This window comes from Hypanus sabinus, chromosome 12 (assembly GCF_030144855.1).
Source record: "Hypanus sabinus isolate sHypSab1 chromosome 12, sHypSab1.hap1, whole genome shotgun sequence".
NCBI classification, from domain to species: Eukaryota; Metazoa; Chordata; class Chondrichthyes; order Myliobatiformes; family Dasyatidae; genus Hypanus; species Hypanus sabinus.
In genome coordinates, this window is record NC_082717.1 from 1326090 (window position 1) to 1351092 (window position 25003).

The 25003-nt window shown below is 54.3% G+C and overlaps 1 protein-coding gene across 3 annotated transcripts in view; it reads right to left on the reverse strand.

The window, feature by feature from the left end:
- Positions 1-25003, reverse strand: part of adcy3a (adenylate cyclase 3a) — a 247262-nt gene that overhangs the window by 66408 nt on the left and 155851 nt on the right. For all 3 annotated transcript variants that reach the window (XM_059985413.1, XM_059985414.1, XM_059985415.1), the window contains 2 exons: positions 8880-9007; positions 462-620 (listed from right to left, as the gene is read on the reverse strand). In XM_059985413.1, the coding sequence (XP_059841396.1) occupies positions 462-620; positions 8880-9007 (287 nt within the window). The remainder of the gene's footprint in view (positions 1-461; positions 621-8879; positions 9008-25003) is intronic.

The following is a 25003-nucleotide window of genomic DNA, read 5'->3' on the forward strand; positions in this document are numbered from 1 at the left end:
CCAACGTGGTATGAAGAGATGGTAAGAGAAACAGCATCATGCGGTGAAGAGATGGAACAGGAAAAAGCTGGTGCAGGGTGAAGAGACAACGACTGGGAACAGGCGAAGCTTGGTGAAGAGTCGATAGGAGGAACAGATGATGCTGTTTGAAGGGAGGGTTGCGGGAACAGCCGACGTGTATAAGAGACAGTAAGGGGGAACAGGTGACGAGGGGAAGAGACTGGAAGTCTAATTCTGCTTCTCTGTCCTGTGATCAAATGATGGGTAATATGTGTCAGTGATGGACAGGCTGCAGGGTGTATTCACCCGGACACTGCTTGGGATGGAGTGTTTTGGTTATGAAGGGAGTCAGGAGTGACTGGGTCTGCTTTCTCCGGTGATGGAGGAACATCGATATAAAACTTCTCTCCTGAGGAGGAGGAGGAGGAGGGTTACAGGGGTTAGAGGAAGGAAACCCCTACCCAGGAATGCCGCTTGCCTCCATCTTGTTGGCCAGGGTCACGTCTGTGGACCAGACATCATATTGCCAGTTCTTCTGGCCCAGGACGCCGCCCAGCACGGTGCCGCTGTGGATCCCTACACGCATGTTCACGTCTGTCCTCGTTGTCTCACGCACAGACCTGAAAAACAACCAGTGGCAGCACAGTGAGAAAGAGCAAAGAGTGTGACCAGTACCTACCAGCAGAGACAGAGACAGAGACACACACAGGGAGTGTGACCAGTACCTACCAGCAGAGACAGAGACACAGACACACACAGGGAGTGTGACCAGTACCTTCCAGCAGAGAAAGAGACACAGACACACACAGGGAGTGTGACCGGTACCTACCAGCAGAGACAGAGACACAGTCACACACAGGGAGTGTGACCAGTACTTACCAGCAGAGACAGAGACACAGACACACACAGGGAGTGTGACCAGTACCTTCCAGCAGAGACAGAGACACAGTCACACACAGGGAGTGTGACCAGTACTTACCAGCAGAGACAGAGACACAGACACACACAGGGAGTGTGACCAGTACCTTCCAGCAGAGACAGAGACACAGTCACACACAGGGAGTGTGACCAGTACCTACCAGCAGAGACAGAGACACAGTCACACACAGGGAGTGTGACCAGTACTTACCAGCAGAGACAGAGACACACACAGACAGGGAGTGTGACCAGTACCTTCCAGCAGAGACAGAGACACAGTCACACACAGGGAGTGTGACCAGTACCTACCAGCAGAGACAGAGACACAGTCACACACAGGGAGTGTGACCAGTACCTACCAGCAGAGACAGAGACACAGTCACACACAGGGAGTGTGACCAGTACTTACCAGCAGAGACAGAGACACAGACACACACAGGGAGTGTGACCAGTACCTTCCAGCAGACACAGAGACACAGACACACACAGGGAGTGTGACCAGTACCTTCCAGCAGAGACAGAGACACAGTCACACACAGGGAGTGTGACCAGTACTTACCAGCAGAGACAGAGACACACACACACACAGGGAGTGTGACCAGTACTCACCAGCAGAGACAGAGACACAGACACACACAGGGAGTGTGACCAGTACTTACCAGCAGAGACAGAGACACAGACACACACAGGGAGTGTGACCAGTACCTACCAGCAGAGACAGAGACACAGACACAAACAGGGAGTGTGACCGGTACCTACCAGCAGAGACAGAGACACAGACACACACAGGGAGTGTGACCAGTACCTTCCAGCAGAGACAGAGACACAGACACACACAGGGAGTGTGACCAGTACCTTCCAGCAGAGACAGAGACACAGACACACACAGGGAGTGTGACCGGTACCTACCAGCAGAGACAGAGACACAGACACACACAGGGAGTGTGACCGGTACCTACCAGCAGAGACAGAGACACAGACACACACAGGGAGTGTGACCGGTACCTACCAGCAGAGACAGAGACACAGACACACACAGGGAGTGTGACCGGTACCTACCAGCAGAGACAGAGACACAGACACACACAGGGAGTGTGACCGGTACCTTCCAGCAGAGACAGAGACAGAGACACACACAGGGAGTGTGACCGGTACCTACCAGCAGAGACAGAGACACAGACACACACAGGGAGTGTGACCGGTACCTTCCAGCAGAAACAGAGACACAGACACACACAGGGAGTGTGACCGGTACCTACCAGCAGAGACAGAGACACAGACACACAGGGAGTGTGACCAGTATCTACCAGCAGAGACAGAGACACAGACACACACAGGGAGTGTGACCAGTACCTACCAGCAGAGACAGAGACACAGACACACACAGGGAGTGTGACCGGTACCTACCAGCAGAGACAGAGACACAGACACACACAGGGAGTGTGACCGGTACCTACCAGCAGAGACAGAGACACAGACACACACAGGGAGTGTGACCGGTACCTACCAGCAGAGACAGAGACACAGACACACACAGGGAGTGTGACCAGTACTTACCAGCAGAGACAGAGACACAGACACACACAGGGAGTGTGACCGGTACCTACCAGCAGAGACAGAGACACAGACACACACAGGGAGTGTGACCGGTACTTACCAGCAGAGACAGAGACACAGACACACACAGGGAGTGTGACCAGTACTTACCAGCAGAGACAGAGACACAGACACACACAGGGAGTGTGACCGGTACCTACCAGCGGAGACAGAGACACAGACACACACAGGGAGTGTGACCAGTACTTACCAGCAGAGACAGAGACACAGACACACACAGGGAGTGTGACCAGTACTTACCAGCAGAGACAGAGACACAGACACACACAGGGAGTGTGACCGGTACCTACCAGAGGAGACAGAGACACAGACACACACAGGGAGTGTGACCAGTACCTACCAGCGGAGACAGAGACACAGACACACAGGGAGTGTGACCAGTACCTACCAGCAGAGACAGAGACAGAGACACACACAGGGAGTGTGACCAGTACCTACCAGCGGAGACAGAGACAGAGACACACACAGGGAGTGTGACCAGTACCTACCAGCAGAGACAGAGACAGAGACACACACAGGGAGTGTGACCAGTACCTACCAGCAGAGACAGAGACACATGCAGGGAGTGTGACCAGTACCTACCAGCAGAGACAGAGACACAGACACACACTGGGAGTGTGACCGGTACTTACCAGTGGAGACAGAGACACAGACACACACAGGGAGTGTGACCAGTACCTACCAGCGGAGACAGAGACACAGACACACACAGGGAGTGTGACCAGTACCTACCAGCGGAGACAGAGACACAGACACACACAGGGAGTGTGACCAGTACTCACCAGCGGAGACAGAGACACAGACACACACAGGGAGTGTGACCGGTACTCACCAGCAGACACAGAGACAGAGACACACACAGGGAGTGTGACCAGTACCTACCAGCAGAGACAGAGACACAGACACACACAGGGAGTGTGACCGGTACTTACCAGTGGAGACAGAGACACAGACACACACAGGGAGTGTGACCAGTACCTACCAGCGGAGACAGAGACACAGACACACACAGGGAGTGTGACCAGTACCTACCAGCGGAGACAGAGACACAGACACACACAGGGAGTGTGACCGGTACTCACCAGCAGACACAGAGACAGAGACACACACAGGGAGTGTGACCAGTACCTACCAGCAGAGACAGAGACACAGACACACACAGGGAGTGTGACCGGTACCTACCAGCGGAGACAGAGACACAGACACACACAGGGAGTGTGACCAGTACTCACCAGCGGAGACAGAGATGCACACACACAGGGAGTGTGACCGGTACCTACCAGCAGAGACAGAGACACAGACACACGCAGGGAGTGTGACCTGTACTTACCAGCAGAGACAGAGACACAGTCACACACAGGGAGTGTGACCAGTACTTACCAGCAGAGACAGAGACACAGACACACACAGGGAGTGTGACCGGTACCTACCAGTGGAGACAGAGACACAGACACACACAGGGATTGTGACCAGTACCTACCAGCAGAGACAGAGACACAGACACACACAGGGAGTGTGACCGGTACTTACCAGCAGAGACAGAGACACAGACACACACAGGGAGTGTGACCAGTACTTACCAGCAGAGACAGAGACACAGACACACACAGGGAGTGTGACCGGTACCTACCAGCGGAGACAGAGACACAGACACACACAGGGAGTGTGACCAGTACTTACCAGCAGAGACAGAGACACAGACACACACAGGGAGTGTGACCAGTACTTACCAGCAGAGACAGAGACACAGACACACACAGGGAGTATGACCAGTACTTACCAGCAGAGACAGAGACACAGACACACACAGGGAGTGTGACCAGTACCTACCAGCGGAGACAGTGACGCACACACACAGAGGGAGTGTGACCAGTACCTACCAGCGGAGACAGAGACACAGACACACACAGGGAGTGTGACCAGTACCTACCAGCAGAGACAGAGACACAGACACACACAGGGAGTGTGACCAGTACTCACCAGCAGAGACAGAGACACAGACACACACAGGGAGTGTGACCAATACCTACCAGCAGAGACAGAGACACAGACACACACAGGGAGTGTGACCAGTACCTACCAGCGGAGACAGAGACGCACACACACAGGGAGTGTGACCAGTATCTACCAGCAGAGACAGAGACACAGACACACACAGGGAGTGTGACCAGTACTTACCAGCAGAGACAGAGACACAGACACACACAGGGAGTGTGACCAATACCTACCAGCAGAGACAGAGACACAGACACACACAGGGAGTGTGACCAGTACCTACCAGCGGAGACAGAAACGCACACACACAGGGAGTGTGACCAGTATCTACCAGCAGAGACAGAGACACAGACACACACTGGGAGTGTGACCAGTACCTACCAGCAGAGACAGAGACACAGACACACACAGGGAGTGTGACCAGTACCTACCAGCGGAGACAGTGACGCACACACACAGGGAGTGTGACCAGTATCTACCAGCAGAGACAGAGACACAGACACACACAGGGAGTGTGACCAGTACCTACCAGCAGAGACAGAGACACAGACACACACAGGGAGTGTGACCAGTACTTACCAGCGGAGACAGAGACACAGTCACACACAGGGAGTGTGACCAGTACCTACCAGCGGAGACAGAGACAGAGACACACGCAGGGAGTGTGACCAGTATCTACCAGCGGAGACAGAGACGCACACACACAGGGAGTGTGACCGGTACTCACCAGCAGACACAGAGACAGAGACACACACAGGGAGTGTGACCAGTACCTACCAGCGGAGACAGAGACAGAGACACACGCAGGGAGTGTGACCAGTATCTACCAGCGGAGACAGAGACGCACACACACAGGGAGTGTGACCGGTACTCACCAGCAGACACAGAGACACAGACACACACAGGGAGTGTGACCAGTACCTACCAGCAGAGGCAGAGACACAGACACACACAGGGAGTGTGACCTGTACCTACCAGCGGAGACAGAGACACAGACACACACAGGGAGTGTGACCAGTACTTACCAGCGGAGACAGAGACAGAGACACACGCAGGGGGTGTGACCAGTACTTACCAGCGGAGACAGAGACACAGACACACACAGGGAGTGTGACCAGTACCTACCAGCAGAGACAGAGACACAGACACACACAGGGAGTGTGACCGGTACTTACCAGCGGAGACAGAGACACAGACACACACAGGGAGTGTGACCAATACCTACCAGCAGAGACAGAGACACAGACACACACAGGGAGTGTGACCAGTACTTACCAGCGGAGACAGAGACAGAGACACACGCAGGGAGTGTGACCAGTACTTACCAGCGGAGACAGTGACACAGACACACACAGGGAGTGTGAGTGGTTCTTACCAGCACAGACGCAGACACAGACACACACACAGGGAGTGTGAGTGGTTCTTACCAGCACAGACGCAGACACAGACACACACACACAGGGAGTGTGAGTGGTTCTTACCAGCACAGACGCAGACACAGACACACACACAGGGAGTGTGAGTGGTTCTTACCAGCACAGACGCAGACACAGACACACACACAGGGAGTGTGAGTGGTTCTTACCAGCACAGACACAGACACACACAGGGAGTGTGAGTGGTACTTACCAGCACAGACACAGACACAGACACACACACACAGGGAGTGTGAGTGGTTCTTACCAGCACAGACGCAGACACAGACACACACACAGGGAGTGTGAGTGGTACTTACCAGCACAGACACAGACACACACACAGGGAGTGTGAGTGGTTCTTACCAGCACAGACACAGACACAGACACACACACAGGGAGTGTGAGTGGTTCTTACCAGCACAGACACAGACACAGACACACACACACAGGGAGTGTGAGTGGTTCTTACCAGCACAGACACAGACACAGACACACACACAGGGAGTGTGACCGGTACTTACCAGCACAGACGCAGACACAGACACACACAGGGAGTGTGACCAGTACCTTCCAGCAGAGACAGAGACACAGACACACACAGGGAGTGTGACCAGTACCTTCCAGCAGAGACAGAGACACAGACACACACAGGGAGTGTGACCAGTACTCACCAGCGGAGACAGAGACGCACACACACAGGGAGTGTGACCGGTACCTACCAGCGGAGACTGAGACACAGACACACACAGGGAGTGTGACCGGTACCTACCAGCAGAGACAGAGACACAGACACACGCAGGGAGTGTGACCTGTACTTACCAGCAGAGACAGAGACACAGTCACACACAGGGAGTGTGACCAGTACCTACCAGCGGAGACAGAGACGCACACACACAGGGAGTGTGACCGGTACTCACCAGCAGACACAGAGACAGAGACACACACAGGGAGTGTGACCAGTACCTACCAGCGGAGACAGAGACAGAGACACACGCAGGGAGTGTGACCAGTATCTACCAGCGGAGACAGAGACGCACACACACAGGGAGTGTGACCGGTACTCACCAGCAGACACAGAGACACAGACACACACAGGGAGTGTGACCAGTACCTACCAGCAGAGGCAGAGACACAGACACACACAGGGAGTGTGACCTGTACCTACCAGCGGAGACAGAGACACAGACACACACAGGGAGTGTGACCAGTACCTACCAGCGGAGACAGAGACACAGACACACACAGGGAGTGTGACCAGTACCTACCAGCAGAGACAGAGACACAGACACACACAGGGAGTGTGACCAGTACTCACCAGCAGAGACAGAGACACAGACACACACAGGGAGTGTGACCAATACCTACCAGCAGAGACAGAGACACAGACACACACAGGGAGTGTGACCAGTACCTACCAGCAGAGACAGAGACACAGACACACACAGGGAGTGTGACCAGTACTCACCAGCAGAGACAGAGACACAGACACACACAGGGAGTGTGACCAATACCTACCAGCAGAGACAGAGACACAGACACACACAGGGAGTGTGACCAGTACCTACCAGCGGAGACAGAGACGCACACACACAGGGAGTGTGACCAGTATCTACCAGCAGAGACAGAGACACAGACACACACAGGGAGTGTGACCAGTACCTACCAGCAGAGACAGAGACACAGACACACACAGGGAGTGTGACCAGTACCTACCAGCGGAGACAGTGACGCACACACACAGGGAGTGTGACCAGTATCTACCAGCAGAGACAGAGACACAGACACACACAGGGTGTGTGACCAGTACCTACCAGCAGAGACAGAGACACAGACACACACAGGGAGTGTGACCAGTACTTACCAGCGGAGACAGAGACAGAGACACACGCAGGGAGTGTGACCAGTACTTACCAGCGGAGACAGAGACACAGACACACACAGGGAGTGTGACCAGTACCTACCAGCAGAGACAGAGACACAGACACACACAGGGAGTGTGACCGGTACTTACCAGCGGAGACAGAGACACAGACACACACAGGGAGTGTGACTAATACCTACCAGCAGAGACAGAGACACAGACACACACAGGGAGTGTGACCAGTACTTACCAGCGGAGACAGAGACAGAGACACACGCAGGGAGTGTGACCAGTACTTACCAGCGGAGACAGAGACACAGACACACACAGGGAGTGTGAGTGGTTCTTACCAGCACAGACGCAGACACAGACACACACACAGGGAGTGTGAGTGGTTCTTACCAGCACAGACGCAGACACAGACACACACACAGGGAGTGTGAGTGGTTCTTACCAGCACAGACACAGACACACACACAGGGAGTGTGAGTGGTTCTTACCAGCACAGACGCAGGCAGAGACGCAGATACAGACACACACACAGGGAGTGTGACCGGTACTTACCAGCACAGACGCAGACGCAGACACACACACAGGGAGTGTGAGTGGTACTTACCAGCGGAGACTGAGACACACACACACACACACACACACACACACACACACACACACACACACACACACACACACACACACAGAGTCACACACACTTAAGTGCCCAGACTCAGAGATGCAGGGCAGAAATAGACACAGACACACACATATACTATCCCATCACCCATGATCAACCCTACTCATGGACACACACATGGACACACATGCAAACACTCTCCTATTCCCCATGAGAAACCCAACTCACAGGTACACACGCACAGTCATCCACCTCACACCCATGACGGGGTCAGAGTTGGGGAGCTCAGAGGTTGAGGTCAGGGTCACACAGGGTTTGCTCTGTGGGTGGAGGGTTGGAATCAGTAGACAGACTGGAGTTGCTCTGATTTCAGGGTGTTGGGATCAGGATTCAGCCTGGGTATGTTCTGTGTCGGAGCTTCCTGGCTGGAGATACTCACGAGATGGCATTAACCATGGCGAGACCCATGTGTATGGAGCAAACGGCGTGGTCGGTGCGTGTGTCGGGCAGGCCACATATGCAGTAGTAACAATCACCGAGGATCTTGATGCGCAGCTGGTGGAACCTCTGACCAAAAGAAAACAGGTCACACATGGCCACTGTCAACCAGAAACTGACAGCCACAATGGTGCTGAGTGTGTCAGGGTATGTCACTGTCAGGTTGACAGGGTGACTGAGACAGAATGAGTGTGTCAGGGTGTGTCACTGTCAGGTTGACGGTGACTGAGACAGAATGAGTGTGGCAGGGTGAGTGTGTCTGGATGGGTGTATCAGTGATGTATGAGGTTGTGTATCTGGATGGGTGTATCAGTGAGTTTTGGGGATGGTGTATCCATATAACCATATAACAATTACAGCACGGAAACAGGCCATCTCGGCCCTTCTAGTCCGTGCCAAACGCTTACTCTCACCTAGTCCCACTGGCCCGCACTCAGCCCATAACCCTCCATTCCTTTCCTGTCCATATACCTATCCAATTTTCTTTCTTAAATGACAAAATTGAATCTGCCTCTACCACTTCTACTGGAAGCTCATTCCACACAGCTACCATTCTCTGAATAAAGAACTTCCCCCTTGTGTTACCCCTAAACTTTTGCCCTTTAACTCTCAACTCATCTCCTCTTGTTTGAATCTCCCCTACTCTCAATGGAAAAAGCCTATCCACGTCAACTCTATCTATCCCCCTCATAATTTTAAATACCTCTATCAAGTCCCCCCTCAACCTTCTACGCTCCAAAGAATAAAGACCTAACTTAGAACCATAGAATACTACGGCACAGTACAGGCCCTTCAGCCCTCCATGTTGTGCCGACCCATATAATCCTTAAAAAAAAGTACTAAATTCACACTACCTCATAACCCTCCACTTTCTTTCATCTATGTACCTGTCCAAGAGGCTCTTAAATACCCCTAATGTTTTAGCCTCCACCACCATCCCTGGCAAGTCATTTCAGGTACTCATAATCCTCTGTGTAAAAAAAACTTACTCCTGATGTCTCCCCTAAACTTCCCTCCCTTAATTTTGTACATGTGCCGTCTGGTGTTTGCTATTGGTGCCTTGGGAAACAGGTACTGACTATCCACCCTATCTATGCCTCTCATAATCTTGTAGACCTCTATCAAGTCCTCTCTCATTCTTCTACACTCCAAAGAGAAAAGTCCCAGCTCTGCTAACCTTGCTTCATATGACCTGTTCTCCAAACCAGGCACCAGCCTGGTAAATCTCCTCTGCACCCTCTCCATAGCTTCCACATCCTTCCTATAATGAGGCGACCAGAATTGAACACAATACTCTAAGTGCTTTCTCACCAGGGATTTGTGGAGTTGCAACATGACCTCTCTACTCTTGAATTCAATCCCCTTGTTAATGAAGCCTAGCAACCCATAGGCCTTCTTAACTACCCTATCAACCTGTGCAGCGACCTTGAGGGATGTATGGATTTGAACCCCAAGGTCCCTTTGTTCATCCACACTCTTAAGTAACTAACCATTAATCCTGTACTCAGTCTTCTGGTTTGTCCTTCCAAAATGCATCACCTCACACTTGTCCGGATTAAACTCCATCTGCCATTTTTCTGCCCAACTCTGCAGCCTGTTTATATCCTCTTGTAACCTTCGACCACCTACAGCTCCATCCACAACTCCTCCAATCTTCGTGTCATCTGCAAACTTACTCACCCATCCTTCCGCCTCTACATCCAGGTCATTTATAAAAATCACAAATAGCTGGGGGTCCCAGGACAGATCCCTGCGGCACAGTTTTTAAGAAGATCCAGCACTTCTTCCTCAATCTCCACATTGTCCAGCACACAGGCCTGCTCTACTTCGACCTCATCCTGATCAAGATCCTTTTCACTTGTGAATACTGAAGCAAAGTATTCATATAGGACCTCCCCAACCTCCTCTGCCTCTAGGCACATGATGCCCTCTTTATCCTTTGTTCTCGTCATCCTCTTATTCTTCACATACACATAGAACACCTTGGGATTCTCCTTAATCCTACATGCCAAGGCCTTCTCATGCCCCCTTCGAGCTCTCCTAAGACCTTTCTTTAGCTCCTTCCTGATTACCCTATATTTCACATAAGCCCCTCCTACTTCCTGCTTCTTATAACTTGTTCAACCTTTCGCTGTGACTCAGGTGCTGAAACTCAGGTAACATTCTAGTAAATCTTCTCTGTACTCTCTCTATTTTGTTGACATCTTTCCTATAATTCGGTGACCAGAACTGTACACAATACTCCAAATTTGGCCTCACCATTTCCTTGTACAATTTTAACATTACATCCCAATTCCTAGACTCAATGCTCTGATTTATGAAGGCTAGCATACCAAAAACTTTCTTCACCACCCTATCCACATGAGATTCCACTTTCAGGGAACTATGCAACATTGTTCCGAGATCACTCTGTTCTACTGCATTCCTCAATGCCCTACCATTTACCATGTATGTCCTATTTTGATTAGTCCTACCAAAATGTAGCACCTTACACTTATCAGCATTAAACTCCATTTGCCATCTTTCAGCCCACTCTTCTAACTGGCCTAAATCTCTCTGCAAGCTTTGAAAACCTACTTCATTATCCACAACACCACCTATCTTAGTATCATCTGCATACTTACTAATCCAATTTACCACCCAATCATCCAGATCATTAACGTATGTGATAAACAACATTGGACCCAGTACAGATCCCTGAGGCACACCACTAGTCACCGGCCTCCAACCTGACAAACAGTTATCCACCACTACTCTCTAGCATCTCCCATCCAGCCACTGTTGAATCCATTTTACTACTTCAATATTAATACCAAACGATTGAACCTTCCTAACTAACCTTCTGTGCAGAACCTTGTCAAAGGCCTTACTGAAGTCCATATAGACAACATCCACTGCTTTACCCTCGTCAACTTTCCTCGTAACCTCTTCAAAAAATTCAATAAGATTTGTCACACACAAATCCATGTTGACTGTTCCTAATCAGACCCTGTCTATCCAGATAATTATATATACCATCTCTAAGAATACTTTCCATTAATTTACACACCACTGACGTCAAACTTGCAAGCATATAATTGCTAGGTTTACTCCTAGAAACCTTTTTAAACAATGGAACCACGTGAGCAAAACGCCAATTCTCCGGCACCATCCCCATTTCTAATGACATTTGAAATATTTCTGTCAGAGCCCCTGCTATTTCTACACTAACTTCCCTCAAGGTCCTAGAGAATATCCTGTCAGGACCTGGAGACTTATCCACTTTTATATTCTTTAAAAGCACCAGTACTTCCTCTTCTTTGATCATCATAGTTTCCATAACTACCCTACTTGTTTCCCTTACCTTACACAATTCCTTACATTTGATGGGTGTATCAGTGAGTGTGTCAGGGTGAATATAACCAGATGGGTATGTCAATGAGTGTGTCAGGGTGTTTATCTGAATGGGTGTATCAAGAAGTGAGTCTGGATGAGAGTATCAATGTGAGTGTATCTGGATAAGTGCATTAGCGAGTGCATTGGGGTGAGTGTGTCTGGATGGGTGCCACACGGAGTATGTTGGGGTGAGTGTGTCTGGATGGGTGTCACAGGGAGTATGTTGGGGTGGTGTGTCCGGATGGGTGTCACAGGGAGTATGTTGGGGTGAGTGTGTCTGGATGGGGGTCACAGGGAGTATGTTGGGGTGAGTGTGTCTGGATGGGTGTCACAGGGAGTATGTTGGGGTGAGTGTGTCTGGATGGGTGTCACAGGGAGTATGTTGGGGTGGTGTGTCCGGATGGGTGTCACAGGGAGTATGTTGGGGTGAGTGTGTCTGGATGGGTGTCACGGAGTACGTTGGGGTGAGTGTGTCTGGATGGGTGTCACAGGGAGTATGTTGGGGTGAGTGTGTCCGGATGGGTGTCACAGGGAGTGTGTTGGGGTGAGTGTGTCTGGATGGGTGTCACACGGAGTATGTTGGGGTGAGTGTGTCTGGATGGGTGTCACAGGGAGTATGTTGGGGTGAGTGTGTCCGGATGGGTGTCACAGGGAGTGTGTTGGGGTGAGTGTGTCTGGATGGGTGTCACACGGAGTATGTTGGGGTGGTGTGTCCGGATGGGTGTCACAGGGAGTATGTTGGGGTGAGTGTGTCTGGATGGGGGTCACAGGGAGTATGTTGGGGTGAGTGTGTCCGGATTGGTGTCACAGGGAGTACGTTGGGGTGAGTGTGTCTGGATGGGTGTCACAGGGAGTACGTTGGGGTGAGTGTGTCCGGATGGGTGTCACAGGGAGTATGTTGGGGTGAGTGTGTCTGGATGGGTGTCACAGGGAGTATGTTGGGGTGAGTGTGTCCGGATGGGTGTCACAGGGAGTACGTTGGGGTGAGTGTGTCTGGATGGGTGTCACAGGGAGTATGTTGGGGTGAGTGTGTCTGGATGGGTGTCACAGGGAGTATGTTGGGGTGGTGTGTCCGGATGGGTGTCACAGGGAGTATGTTGGGGTGAGTGTGTCTGGATGGGGGTCACAGGGAGTATGTTGGGGTGAGTGTGTCTGGATGGGTGTCACAGGGAGTATGTTGGGGTGAGTGTGTCTGGATGGGTGTCACAGGGAGTATGTTGGGGTGGTGTGTCCGGATGGGTGTCACAGGGAGTATGTTGGGGTGAGTGTGTCTGGATGGGTGTCACGGAGTACGTTGGGGTGAGTGTGTCTGGATGGGTGTCACAGGGAGTATGTTGGGGTGAGTGTGTCCGGATGGGTGTCACAGGGAGTGTGTTGGGGTGAGTGTGTCTGGATGGGTGTCACACGGAGTATGTTGGGGTGAGTGTGTCTGGATGGGTGTCACAGGGAGTATGTTGGGGTGAGTGTGTCCGGATGGGTGTCACAGGGAGTGTGTTGGGGTGAGTGTGTCTGGATGGGTGTCACACGGAGTATGTTGGGGTGGTGTGTCCGGATGGGTGTCACAGGGAGTATGTTGGGGTGAGTGTGTCTGGATGGGGGTCACAGGGAGTATGTTGGGGTGAGTGTGTCCGGATTGGTGTCACAGGGAGTACGTTGGGGTGAGTGTGTCTGGATGGGTGTCACAGGGAGTACGTTGGGGTGAGTGTGTCCGGATGGGTGTCACAGGGAGTATGTTGGGGTGAGTGTGTCTGGATGGGTGTCACAGGGAGTATGTTGGGGTGAGTGTGTCCGGATGGGTGTCACAGGGAGTACGTTGGGGTGAGTGTGTCTGGATGGGTGTCACAGGGAGTATGTTGGGGTGAGTGTGTCTGGATGGGTGTCACAGGGAGTATGTTGGGGTGAGTGTGTCCGGATGGGTGTCACAGGGAGTCTGTTGGGGTGAGTGTGTCTGGATGGGTGTCACAGGGAGTATGTTGGGGTGAGTGTGTCCGGATGGGTGTCACAGGGAGTGTGTTGGGGTGAGTGTGTCTGGATGGGTGACACAGGGAGTATGTTGGGGTGAGTGTGTCCGGATAGGTGTCACAGGGAGTATGTTGGGGTGAGTGTGTCTGGATGGGTGTCACAGGGAGTACGTTGGGGTGAGTGTGTCCGGATGGGTGTCACAGGGAGTACGTTGGGGTGAGTGTGTCCGGATGGGTGTCACAGGGAGTACGTTGGGGTGAGTGTGTCTGGATGGGTGTCACAGGGAGTATGTTGGGGTGAGTGTGTCTGGATGGGTGTCACAGGGAGTACGTTGGGGTGAGTGTGTCCGGATGGGTGTCACAGGGAGTACGTTGGGGTGAGTGTGTCCGGATGGGTGTCACAGGGAGTACGTTGGGGTGAGTGTGTCTGGATGGGTGTCACAGGGAGTGTGTTGGGGTGAGTGTGTCCGGATGGGTGTCACAGGGAGTACGTTGGGGTGAGTGTGTCCGGATGGGTGTCACAGGGAGTGTGTTGGGGTGAGTGTGTCCGGATGGGTGTCACAGGGAGTGTGTTGGGGTGAGTGTGTCCGGATGGGTGTCACAGGGAGAATGTTGGGGTGAGTGTGTCTGGATGGGTGTCACAGGGAGTATGTTGGGGTGAGTGTGTCCGGATGGGTGTCACAGGGAGTATGTTGGGGTGAGTGTGTCCGGATGGGTGTCACAGGGAGTACGTTGGGGTGAGTGTGTCTGGATGGGTGTCACAGGGAGTATGTTGGGGTGAGTGTGTCTGGATGGGTGTCACAGGGAGTACGTTGGGGTGAGTGTGTCCGGATGGGTGTCACAGGGAGTCTGTTGCGGTGAGTGTGTCCGGATGGGTGTCACAGGGTGTATGTTGGGGTGAGTGTGTCTGGATGGGTGTCACAGGGAGTATGTTGGGGTGAGTGTGTCCGGATGGGTGTCACAGGGAGTATGTTGGGGTGGTGTGTCCGGATGGGTGTCACAGGGAGTATGTTGGGGTGAGTGTGTCCGGATGGGTGTCACAGGGAGTATGTTGGGGTGGTGTGTCCGGATGGGTGTCACAGGGAGTATGTTGGGGTGAGTGTGTCTGGATGGGTGTCACAGGGAGTATGTTGGGGTGAGTGTGTCCGGATGGGTGTCACAGGGAGTATGTTGCGGTGGTGTGTCCGGATGGGTGTCACAGGGAGTATGTTGGGGTGAGTGTGTCCGGATGGGTGTCACAGGGAGTATGTTGGGGTGAGTGTGTCCGGATGGGTGTCACAGGGAGTACGTTGGGGTGAGTGTGTCTGGATGGGTGTCACAGGGAGTATGTTGGGGTGAGTGTGTCTGGATGGGTGTCAAAGGGAGTACGTTGGGGTGAGTGTGTCCGGATGGGTGTCACAGGGAGTACGTTGGGGTGAGTGTGTCCGGATGGGTGTCACAGGGAGTCTGTTGGGGTGAGTGTGTCCGGATGGGTGTCACAGGGTGTCTGTTGGGGTGAGTGTGTCTGGATGGGTGTCACAGGGAGTATGTTGGGGTGAGTGTGTCCGGATGGGTGTCACAGGGAGTACGTTGGGGTGAGTGTGTCTGGATGGGTGTCACAGGGAGTATGTTGGGGTGAGTGTGTCCGGATGGGTGTCACAGGGAGTATGTTGGGGTGAGTGTGTCTGGATGGGTGTCACAGGGAGTACGTTGGGGTGAGTGTGTCCGGATGGGTGTCACAGGGAGTGTGTTGGGGTGAGTGTGTCCGGATGGGTGTCACAGGGAGTACGTTGGGGTGAGTGTGTCTGGATGGGTGTCACAGGGAGTACGTTGGGGTGAGTGTGTCTGGATGGGTGTCACAGGGAGTATGTTGGGGTGAGTGTGTCCGGATGGGTGTCACACGGAGTATGTTGGGGTGAGTGTGTCTGGATGGGTGTCACAGGGAGTATGTTGGGGTGAGTGTGTCCGGATGGGTGTCACAGGGAGTATGTTGGGGTGAGTGTGTCTGGATGGGTGTCACAGGGAGTACGTTGGGGTGAGTGTGTCCGGATGGGTGTCACAGGGAGTATGTTGGGGTGAGTGTGTCCGGATGGGTGTCACAGGGAGTATGTTGGGGTGAGTGTGTCCGGATGGGTGTCACAGGGAGTATGTTGGGGTGGTGTGTCCGGATGGGTGTCACAGGGAGTATGTTGGGGTGAGTGGACCGGATGGGTGTCACAGGGAGTATGTTGGGGTGAGTGTGTCTGGATGGGTGTCACAGGGAGTATGTTGGGGTGAGTGTGTCCGGATGGGTGTCACAGGGAGTACGTTGGGGTGAGTGTGTCCGGATGGGTGTCACAGGGAGTGTGTTGGGGTGAGTGTGTCTGGATGGGTGTCACACGGAGTATGTTGGGGTGAGTGGACCGGATGGGTGTCACAGGGAGTATGTTGGGGTGAGTGTGTCCGGATGGGTGTCACAGGGAGTACGTTGGGGTGAGTGTGTCCGGATGGGTGACACAGGGAGTGTGTTGGGGTGAGTGTGTCCGGATGGGTGTCACAGGGAGTATGTTGGGGTGAGTGTGTCTGGATGGGTGTCACAGGGAGTATGTTGGGGTGAGTGTGTCCGGATGGGTGTCACAGGGAGTATGTTGGGGTGAGTGTGTCCGGATGGGTGTCACAGGGAATACGTTGGGGTGAGTGTGTCCGGATGGGTGTCACAGGGAGTATGTTGGGGTGAGTGTGTCCGGATGGGTGTCACAGGGAGTATGTTGGGGTGAGTGTGTCCGGATGGGTGTCACAGGGAGTACGTTGGGGTGAGTGTGTCCGGATGGGTGTCACAGGGAGTGTGTTGGGGTGAGTGTGTCTGGATGGGTGTCACACGGAGTATGTTGGGGTGAGTGGACCGGATGGGTGTCACAGGGAGTATGTTGGGGTGAGTGTGTCCGGATGGGTGTCACACGGAGTATGTTGGGGTGAGTGTGTCTGGATGGGTGTCACAGGGAGTGTGTTGGGGTGAGTGTGTCTGGATGGGTGTCACAGGGAGTGTGTTGGGGTGAGTGTGTCTGGATGGGTGTCACAGGGAGTGTGTTGGGGTGAGTGTGTCCGGATGGGTGTCACAGGGAGTATGTTGGGGTGGTGTGTCCGGATGGGTGTCACAGGGAGTACGTTGGGGTGAGTGTGTCCGGATGGGTGTCACAGGGAGTGTGTTGGGGTGAGTGTGTCCGGATGGGTGTCACAGGGAGTATGTTGGGGTGAGTGTGTCCGGATGGGTGTCACAGGGAGTATGTTGGGGTGGTGTGTCCGGATGGGTGTCACCGGGAGTAAGTTGGGGTGAGTGTGTCCGGATGGGTGTCACAGGGAGTACGTTGGGGTGAGTGTGTCTGGATGGGTGTCACAGGGAGTACATTGGGGTGAGTGTGTCCGGATGGGTGTCACAGGGAGTATGTTGGGGTGAGTGTGTCTGGATGGGTGTCACATGGAGTATGTTGGGGTGAGTGTGTCTGGATGGGTGTCACAGGGAGTATGTTGGGGTGAGTGTCTCCGGATGGGTGTCACAGGGAGTATGTTGGGGTGGTGTGTCCGGATGGGTGTCACAGGGAGTACGTTGGGGTGTGTGTGTCTGGATGGGTGTCACAGGGAGTATGTTGGGGTGAGTGTGTCTGGATGGGTGTCACAGGGAGTATGTTGGGGTGAGTGTGTCTGGATGGGTGTCACAGGGAGTATGTTGGGGTGAGTGTGTCCGGATGGGTGTCACAGGGAGTATGTTGGGGTGAGTGTTTCCGGATGGGTGTCACAGGGAGTATGTTGGGGTGAGTGTGTCTGGATGGGTGTCACAGGGAGTATGTTGGGGTGAGTGTGTCCGGATGGGTGTCACAGGGAGTATGTTGGGGTGAGTGTGTCTGGATGGGTGAAACAGGGAGTATGTTGGGGTGAGTGTGTCCGGATGGGTGTCACATGGAGTACGTTGGGGTGAGTGTGTCCGGATGGGTGTCACAGGGAGTATGTTGGGGTGAGTGTGTCTGGATGGGTGTCACACGGAGTATGTTGGGGTGAGTGTGTCTGGATGGGTGTCACACGGAGTATGTTGGGGTGAGTGTGTCCGGATAGGTGTCACAGGGAGTATGTTGGGGTGAGTGTGTCCGGATGGGTGTCACAGGGAGTGTGTTGGGGTGAGTGTGTCCGGATGGGTGCCACAGGGAGTATGTTGGGGTGAGTGTGTCTGGATGGGAGTCACAGGGAGTATGTTGGGGTGAGTGTGTCCGGATGGGTGTCACAGGGAGTACGTTGGGGTGAGTGTGTCCGGATGGGTGTCACAGGGAGTACGTTGGGGTGAGTGTGTCCGGATGGGTGTCACAGGGAGTATGTTGGGGTGAGTGTGTCTGGATGGGTGTCACAGGGAGTATGTTGGGGTGAGTGTGTCCGGATGGGTGTCACAGGGAGTATGTTGGGGTGAGTGTGTCTGGATGGGTGACACAGGGAGTATGTTGGGGTGAGTGTGTCCGGATAGGTGTCACAGGGAGTATGTTGGGGTGAGTGTGTCTGGATGGGTGTCACAGGGAGTACGTTGGGGTGAGTGTGTCCGGATGGGTGTCACAGGGAGTACGTTGGGGTGAGTGTGTCCGGATGGGTGTCACAGGGAGTACGTTGGGGTGAGTGTGTCTGGATGGGTGTCACAGGGAGTATGTTGGGGTGAGTGTGTCTGGATGGGTGTCACAGGGACTACGTTGGGGTGAGTGTGTCCGGATGGGTGTCACAGGGAGTACGTTGGGGTGAGTGTGTCCGGATGGGTGTCACAGGGAGTACGTTGGGGTGAGTGTGTCTGGATGGGTGTCACAGGGAGTGTGTTGGGGTGAGTGTTTCCGGATGGGTGTCACAGGGAGTACGTTGGGGTGAGTGTGTCCGGATGGGTGTCACAGGGAGTGTGTTGGGGTGAGTGTGTCCGGATGGGTGTCACAGGGAGTGTGTTGGGGTGAGTGTGTCCGGATGGGTGTCACAGGGAGAATGTTGGGGTGAGTGTGTCTGGATGGGTGTCACAGGGAGTATGTTGGGGTGAGTGTGTCTGGATGGGTGTCACAGGGAGTACGTTGGGGTGAGTGTGTCCGGATGGGTGTCACAGGGAGTACGTTGGGGTGAGTGTGTCTGGATGGGTGTCACAGGGAGTATGTTGGGGTGAGTGTGTCTGGATGGGTGACACAGGGAGTACGTTGGGGTGAGTGTGTCCGGATGGGTGTCACAGGGAGTACGTTGGGGTGAATGTGTCCGGATGGGTGTCACAGGGAGTCTGTTGGGGTGAGTGTGTCCGGATGGGTGTCACAGGGTGTATGTTGGGGTGAGTGTGTCTGGATGGGTGTCACAGGGAGTATGTTGGGGTGAGTGTGTCCGGATGGGTGTCACAGGGAGTATGTTGGGGTGGTGTGTCCGGATGGGTGTCACAGGGAGTATGTTGGGGTGAGTGTGTCCGGATGGGTGTCACAGGGAGTATGTTGGGGTGGTGTGTCCGGATGGGTGTCACAGGGAGTATGTTGGGGTGAGTGTGTCTGGATGGGTGTCACAGGGAGTAAGTTGGGGTGAGTGTGTCCGGATGGGTGTCACAGGGAGTATGTTGGGGTGAGTGTGTCCGGATGGGTGTCACAGGGAGTACGTTGGGGTGAGTGTGTCTGGATGGGTGTCACAGGGAGTATGTTGGGGTGAGTGTGTCTGGATGGGTGTCACAGGGAGTACGTTGGGGTGAGTGTGTCCGGATGGGTGTCACAGGGAGTACGTTGGGGTGAGTGTGTCCGGATGGGTGTCACAGGGAGTACGTTGGGGTGAGTGTGTCTGGATGGGTGTCACAGGGAGTATGTTGGGGTGAGTGTGTCCGGATGGGTGTCACAGGGAGTATGTTGGGGTGGTGTGTCCGGATGGGTGTCACAGGGAGTATGTTGGGGTGAGTGTGTCCGGATGGGTGTCACAGGGAGTATGTTGGGGTGAGTGTTTCCGGATGGGTGTCACAGGGAGTACGTTGGGGTGAGTGTGTCTGGATGGGTGTCACAGGGAGTATGTTGGGGTGAGTGTGTCTGGATGGGTGAAACAGGGAGTACGTTGGGGTGAGTGTGTCCGGATGGGTGTCACAGGGAGTACGTTGGGGTGAGTGTGTCCGGATGGGTGTCACAGGGAGTCTGTTGGGGTGAGTGTGTCCGGATGGGTGTCACAGGGTGTCTGTTGGGGTGAGTGGGTCTGGATGGGTGTCACAGGGAGTATGTTGGGGTGAGTGTGTCCGGATGGGTGTCACAGGGAGTACGTTGGGGTGAGTGTGTCTGGATGGGTGTCACAGGGAGTATGTTGGGGTGAGTGTGTCCGGATGGGTGTCACAGGGAGTATGTTGGGGTGAGTGTGTCCGGATGGGTGTCACACGGAGTATGTTGGGGTGAGTGTGTCCGGATGGGTGTAACAGGGAGTACGTTGGGGTGAGTGTGTCCGGATGGGTGTCACAGGGAGTATGTTGGGGTGAGTGTGTCTGGATGGGTGTCACAGGGAGTACGTTGGGGTGAGTGTGTCCGGATGGGTGTCACAGGGAGTGTGTTGGGGTGAGTGTGTCCGGATGGGTGTCACAGGGAGTACGTTGGAGTGAGTGTGTCTGGATGGGTGTCACAGGGAGTACGTTGGGGTGAGTGTGTCTGGATGGGTGTCACAGGGATTATGTTGGGGTGAGTGTGTCCGGATGGGTGTCACACGGAGTATGTTGGGGTGAGTGTGTCTGGATGGGTGTCACAGGGAGTATGTTGGGGTGAGTGTGTCCGGATGGGTGTCACAGGGAGTATGTTGGGGTGAGTGTGTCTGGATGGGTGTCACAGGGAGTACGTTGGGGTCAGTGTGTCCGGATGGGTGTCACAGGGAGTATGTTGGGGTGAGTGTGTCCGGATGGGCGTCACAGGGAGTATGTTGGGGTGAGTGTGTCCGGATGGGTGTCACAGGGAGTATGTTGGGGTGGTGTGTCCGGATGGGTGTCACAGGGAGTATGTTGGGGTGAGTGGACCGGATGGGTGTCACAGGGAGTATGTTGGGGTGAGTGTGTCTGGATGGGTGTCACAAGGAGTATGTTGGGGTGAGTGTGTCCGGATGGGTGTCACAGGGAGTACGTTGGGGTGAGTGTGTCCGGATGGGTGTCACAGGGAGTGTGTTGGGGTGAGTGTGTCTGGATGGGTGTCACACGGAGTATGTTGGGATGAGTGGACCGGATGGGTGTCACAGGGAGTATGTTGGGGTGAGTGTGTCCGGATGGGTGTCACAGGGAGTACGTTGGGGTGAGTGTGTCCGGATGGGTGACACAGGGAGTGTGTTGGGGTGAGTGTGTCCGGATGGGTGTCACAGGGAGTATGTTGGGGTGAGTGTGTCCGGATGGGTGTCACAGGGAGTATGTTGGGGTGAGTGTGTCCGGATGGGTGTCACAGGGAGTATGTTGGGGTGAGTGTGTCCGGATGGGTGTCACAGGGAGTACGTTGGGGTGAGTGTGTCCGGATGGGTGTCACAGGGAGTATGTTGGGGTGAGTGTGTCCGGATGGGTGTCACAGGGAGTATGTTGGGGTGAGTGTGTCCGGATGGGTGTCACAGGGAGTACGTTGGGGTGAGTGTGTCCGGATGGGTGTCACAGGGAGTGTGTTGGGGTGAGTGTGTCTGGATGGGTGTCACACGGAGTATGTTGGGGTGAGTGGACCGGATGGGTGTCACAGGGAGTATGTTGGGGTGAGTGTGTCCGGATGGGTGTCACACGGATTATGTTGGGGTGAGTGTGTCTGGATGGGTGTCACAGGGAGTGTGTTGGGGTGAGTGTGTCTGGATGGGTGTCACAGGGAGTATGTTGGGGTGAGTGTGTCTGGATGGGTGTCACAGGGAGTATGTTGGGGTGAGTGTGTCCGGATGGGTGTCACAGGGAGTATGTTGGGGTGAGTGTGTCCGGATGGGTGTCACAGGGAGTACGTTGGGGTGAGTGTGTCCGGATGGGTGTCACAGGGAGTATGTTGGGGTGAGTGTGTCCGGATGGGTGTCACAGGGAGTATGTTGGGGTGAGTGTGTCCGGATGGGTGTCACAGGGAGTACGTTGGGGTGAGTGTGTCCGGATGGGTGTCACAGGGAGTGTGTTGGGGTGAGTGTGTCTGGATGGGTGTCACACGGAGTATGTTGGGGTGAGTGGACCGGATGGGTGTCACAGGGAGTATGTTGGGGTGAGTGTGTCCGGATGGGTGTCACACGGATTACGTTGGGGTGAGTGTGTCTGGATGGGTGTCACAGGGAGTGTGTTGGGGTGAGTGTGTCTGGATGGGTGTCACAGGGAGTGTGTTGGGGTGAGTGTGTCCGGATGGGTGTCACAGGGAGTGTGTTGGGGTGAGTGTGTCCGGATGGGTGTCACAGGGAGTATGTTGGGGTGGTGTGTCCGGATGGGTGTCACAGGGAGTACGTTGGGGTGAGTGTGTCCGGATGGGTGTCACAGGGAGTGTGTTGGGGTGAGTGTGTCCGGATGGGTGTCACAGGGAGTATGTTGGGGTGAGTGTGTCCGGATGGGTGTCACAGGGAGTATGTTGGGGTGGTTTGTCCGGATGGGTGTCACCGGGAGTAAGTTGGGGTGAGTGTGTCCGGATTGGTGTCACAGGGAGTACGTTGGGGTGAGTGTGTCTGGATGGGTGTCACAGGGAGTACATTGGGGTGAGTGTGTCCGGATGGGTGTCACAGGGAGTATGTTGGGGTGAGTGTGTCTGGATGGGTGTCACAGGGAGTATGTTGGGGTGAGTGTGTCCGGATGGGTGTCACAGGGAGTATGTTGGGGTGGGTGTGTCCCGATGGGTGTCACAGGGAGTATGTTGGGGTGAGTGTTTCCGGATGGGTGTCACAGGGAGTATGTTGGGGTGAGTGTGTCTGGATGGGTGTCACAGGGAGTATGTTGGGGTGAGTGAGTCTGGATGGGTGTCACAGGGAGTATGTTGGGGTGTGTGTGTCCGGATGGGTGTCACAGGGAGTATGTTGGGGTGGTGTGTCCGGATGGGTGTCACAGGGAGTACGTTGGGGTGAGTGTGTCTGGATGGGTGTCACAGGGAGTGTGTTGGGGTGAGTGTGTCCGGATGGGTGTCACAGGGAGTATGTTGGGGTGAGTGTGTCCGGATGGGTGTCACAGGGAGTATGTTGGGGTGGTGTGTCCGGATGGGTGTCACCGGGAGTAAGTTGGGGTGAGTGTGTCCGGATTGGTGTCACAGGGAGTACGTTGGGGTGAGTGTGTCTGGATGGGTGTCACAGGGAGTACATTGGGGTGAGTGTGTCCGGATGGGTGTCACAGGGAGTATGTTGGGGTGAGTGTGTCTGGATGGGTGTCACAGGGAGTATGTTGGGGTGAGTGTGTCCGGATGGGTGTCACAGGGAGTATGTTGGGGTGGGTGTGTCCCGATGGGTGTCACAGGGAGTATGTTGGGGTGAGTGTTTCCGGATGGGTGTCACAGGGAGTATGTTGGGGTGAGTGTGTCTGGATGGGTGTCACAGGGAGTATGTTGGGGTGAGTGAGTCTGGATGGGTGTCACAGGGAGTATGTTGGGGTGTGTGTGTCCGGATGGGTGTCACAGGGAGTATGTTGGGGTGAGTGTGTCTGGATGGGTGTCACAGGGAGTATGTTGGGGTGAGTGTGTCCGGATGGGTGTCACAGGGAGTATGTTGGAGTGGTGTGTCCGGATGGGTGTCACAGGGAGTATGTTGGGGTGAGTGTTTCCGGATGGGTGTCACAGGGAGTATGTTGGGGTGAGTGTGTCCGGATGGGTGTCACAGTGAGTCTGTTGGGGTGAGTGTGTCCGGATGGGTGTCACAGGGAGTACGTTGGGGTGAGTGTGTCTGGATGGGTGTCACAGGGAGTATGTTGGGGTGAGTGGACTGGATGGTTGTCACAGGGAGTATGTTGGGGTGAGTGTGTCTGGATGGGTGTCACAGGGAGTATGTTGGGGTGAGTGTGTCCGGATGGGTGTCACAGGGAGTACGTTGGGGTGAGTGTGTCCGGATGGGTGTCACAGGGAGTATGTTGGGGTGAGTGAGTCTGGATGGGTGTCACAGGGAGTATGTTGGGGTGTGTGTGTCCGGATGGGTGTCACAGGGAGTATGTTGGGGTGAGTGTGTCTGGATGGGTGTCACAGGGAGTATGTTGGGGTGGTGTGTCCGGATGGGTGTCACAGGGAGTACGTTGGGGTGAGTGTGTCTGGATGGGTGTCACAGGGAGTGTGTTGGGGTGAGTGTGTCCGGATGGGTGTCACAGGGAGTATGTTGGGGTGAGTGTGTCCGGATGGGTGTCACAGGGAGTATGTTGGGGTGAGTGTGTCCGGATGGGTGGCACAGGGAGTATGTTGGGGTGAGTGTGTCTGGATGGGTGTCACAGGGAGTGTGTTGGGGTGAGTGTGTCTGGATGGGTGTCACAGGGAGTATGTTGGGGTGAGTGTGTCCGGATGGGTGTCACAGGGAGTATGTTGGGGTGAGTGTGTCCGGATGGGTGTCACAGGGAGTGTGTTGGGGTGAGTGTGTCCGGATGGGTGTCACAGGGAGTATGTTGGGGTGTGTGTGTCCGGATGGGTGTCACAGGGAGTATGTTGGGGTGAGTGTGTCTGGATGGGTGTCACAGGGAGTATGTTGGGGTGGTGTGTCCGGATGGGTGTCACAGGGAGTACGTTGGGGTGAGTGTGTCTGGATGGGTGTCACAGGGAGTATGTTGGGGTGAGTGTGTCTGGATGGGTGTCACAGGGAGTATGTTGGGGTGAGTGTGTCCGGATGG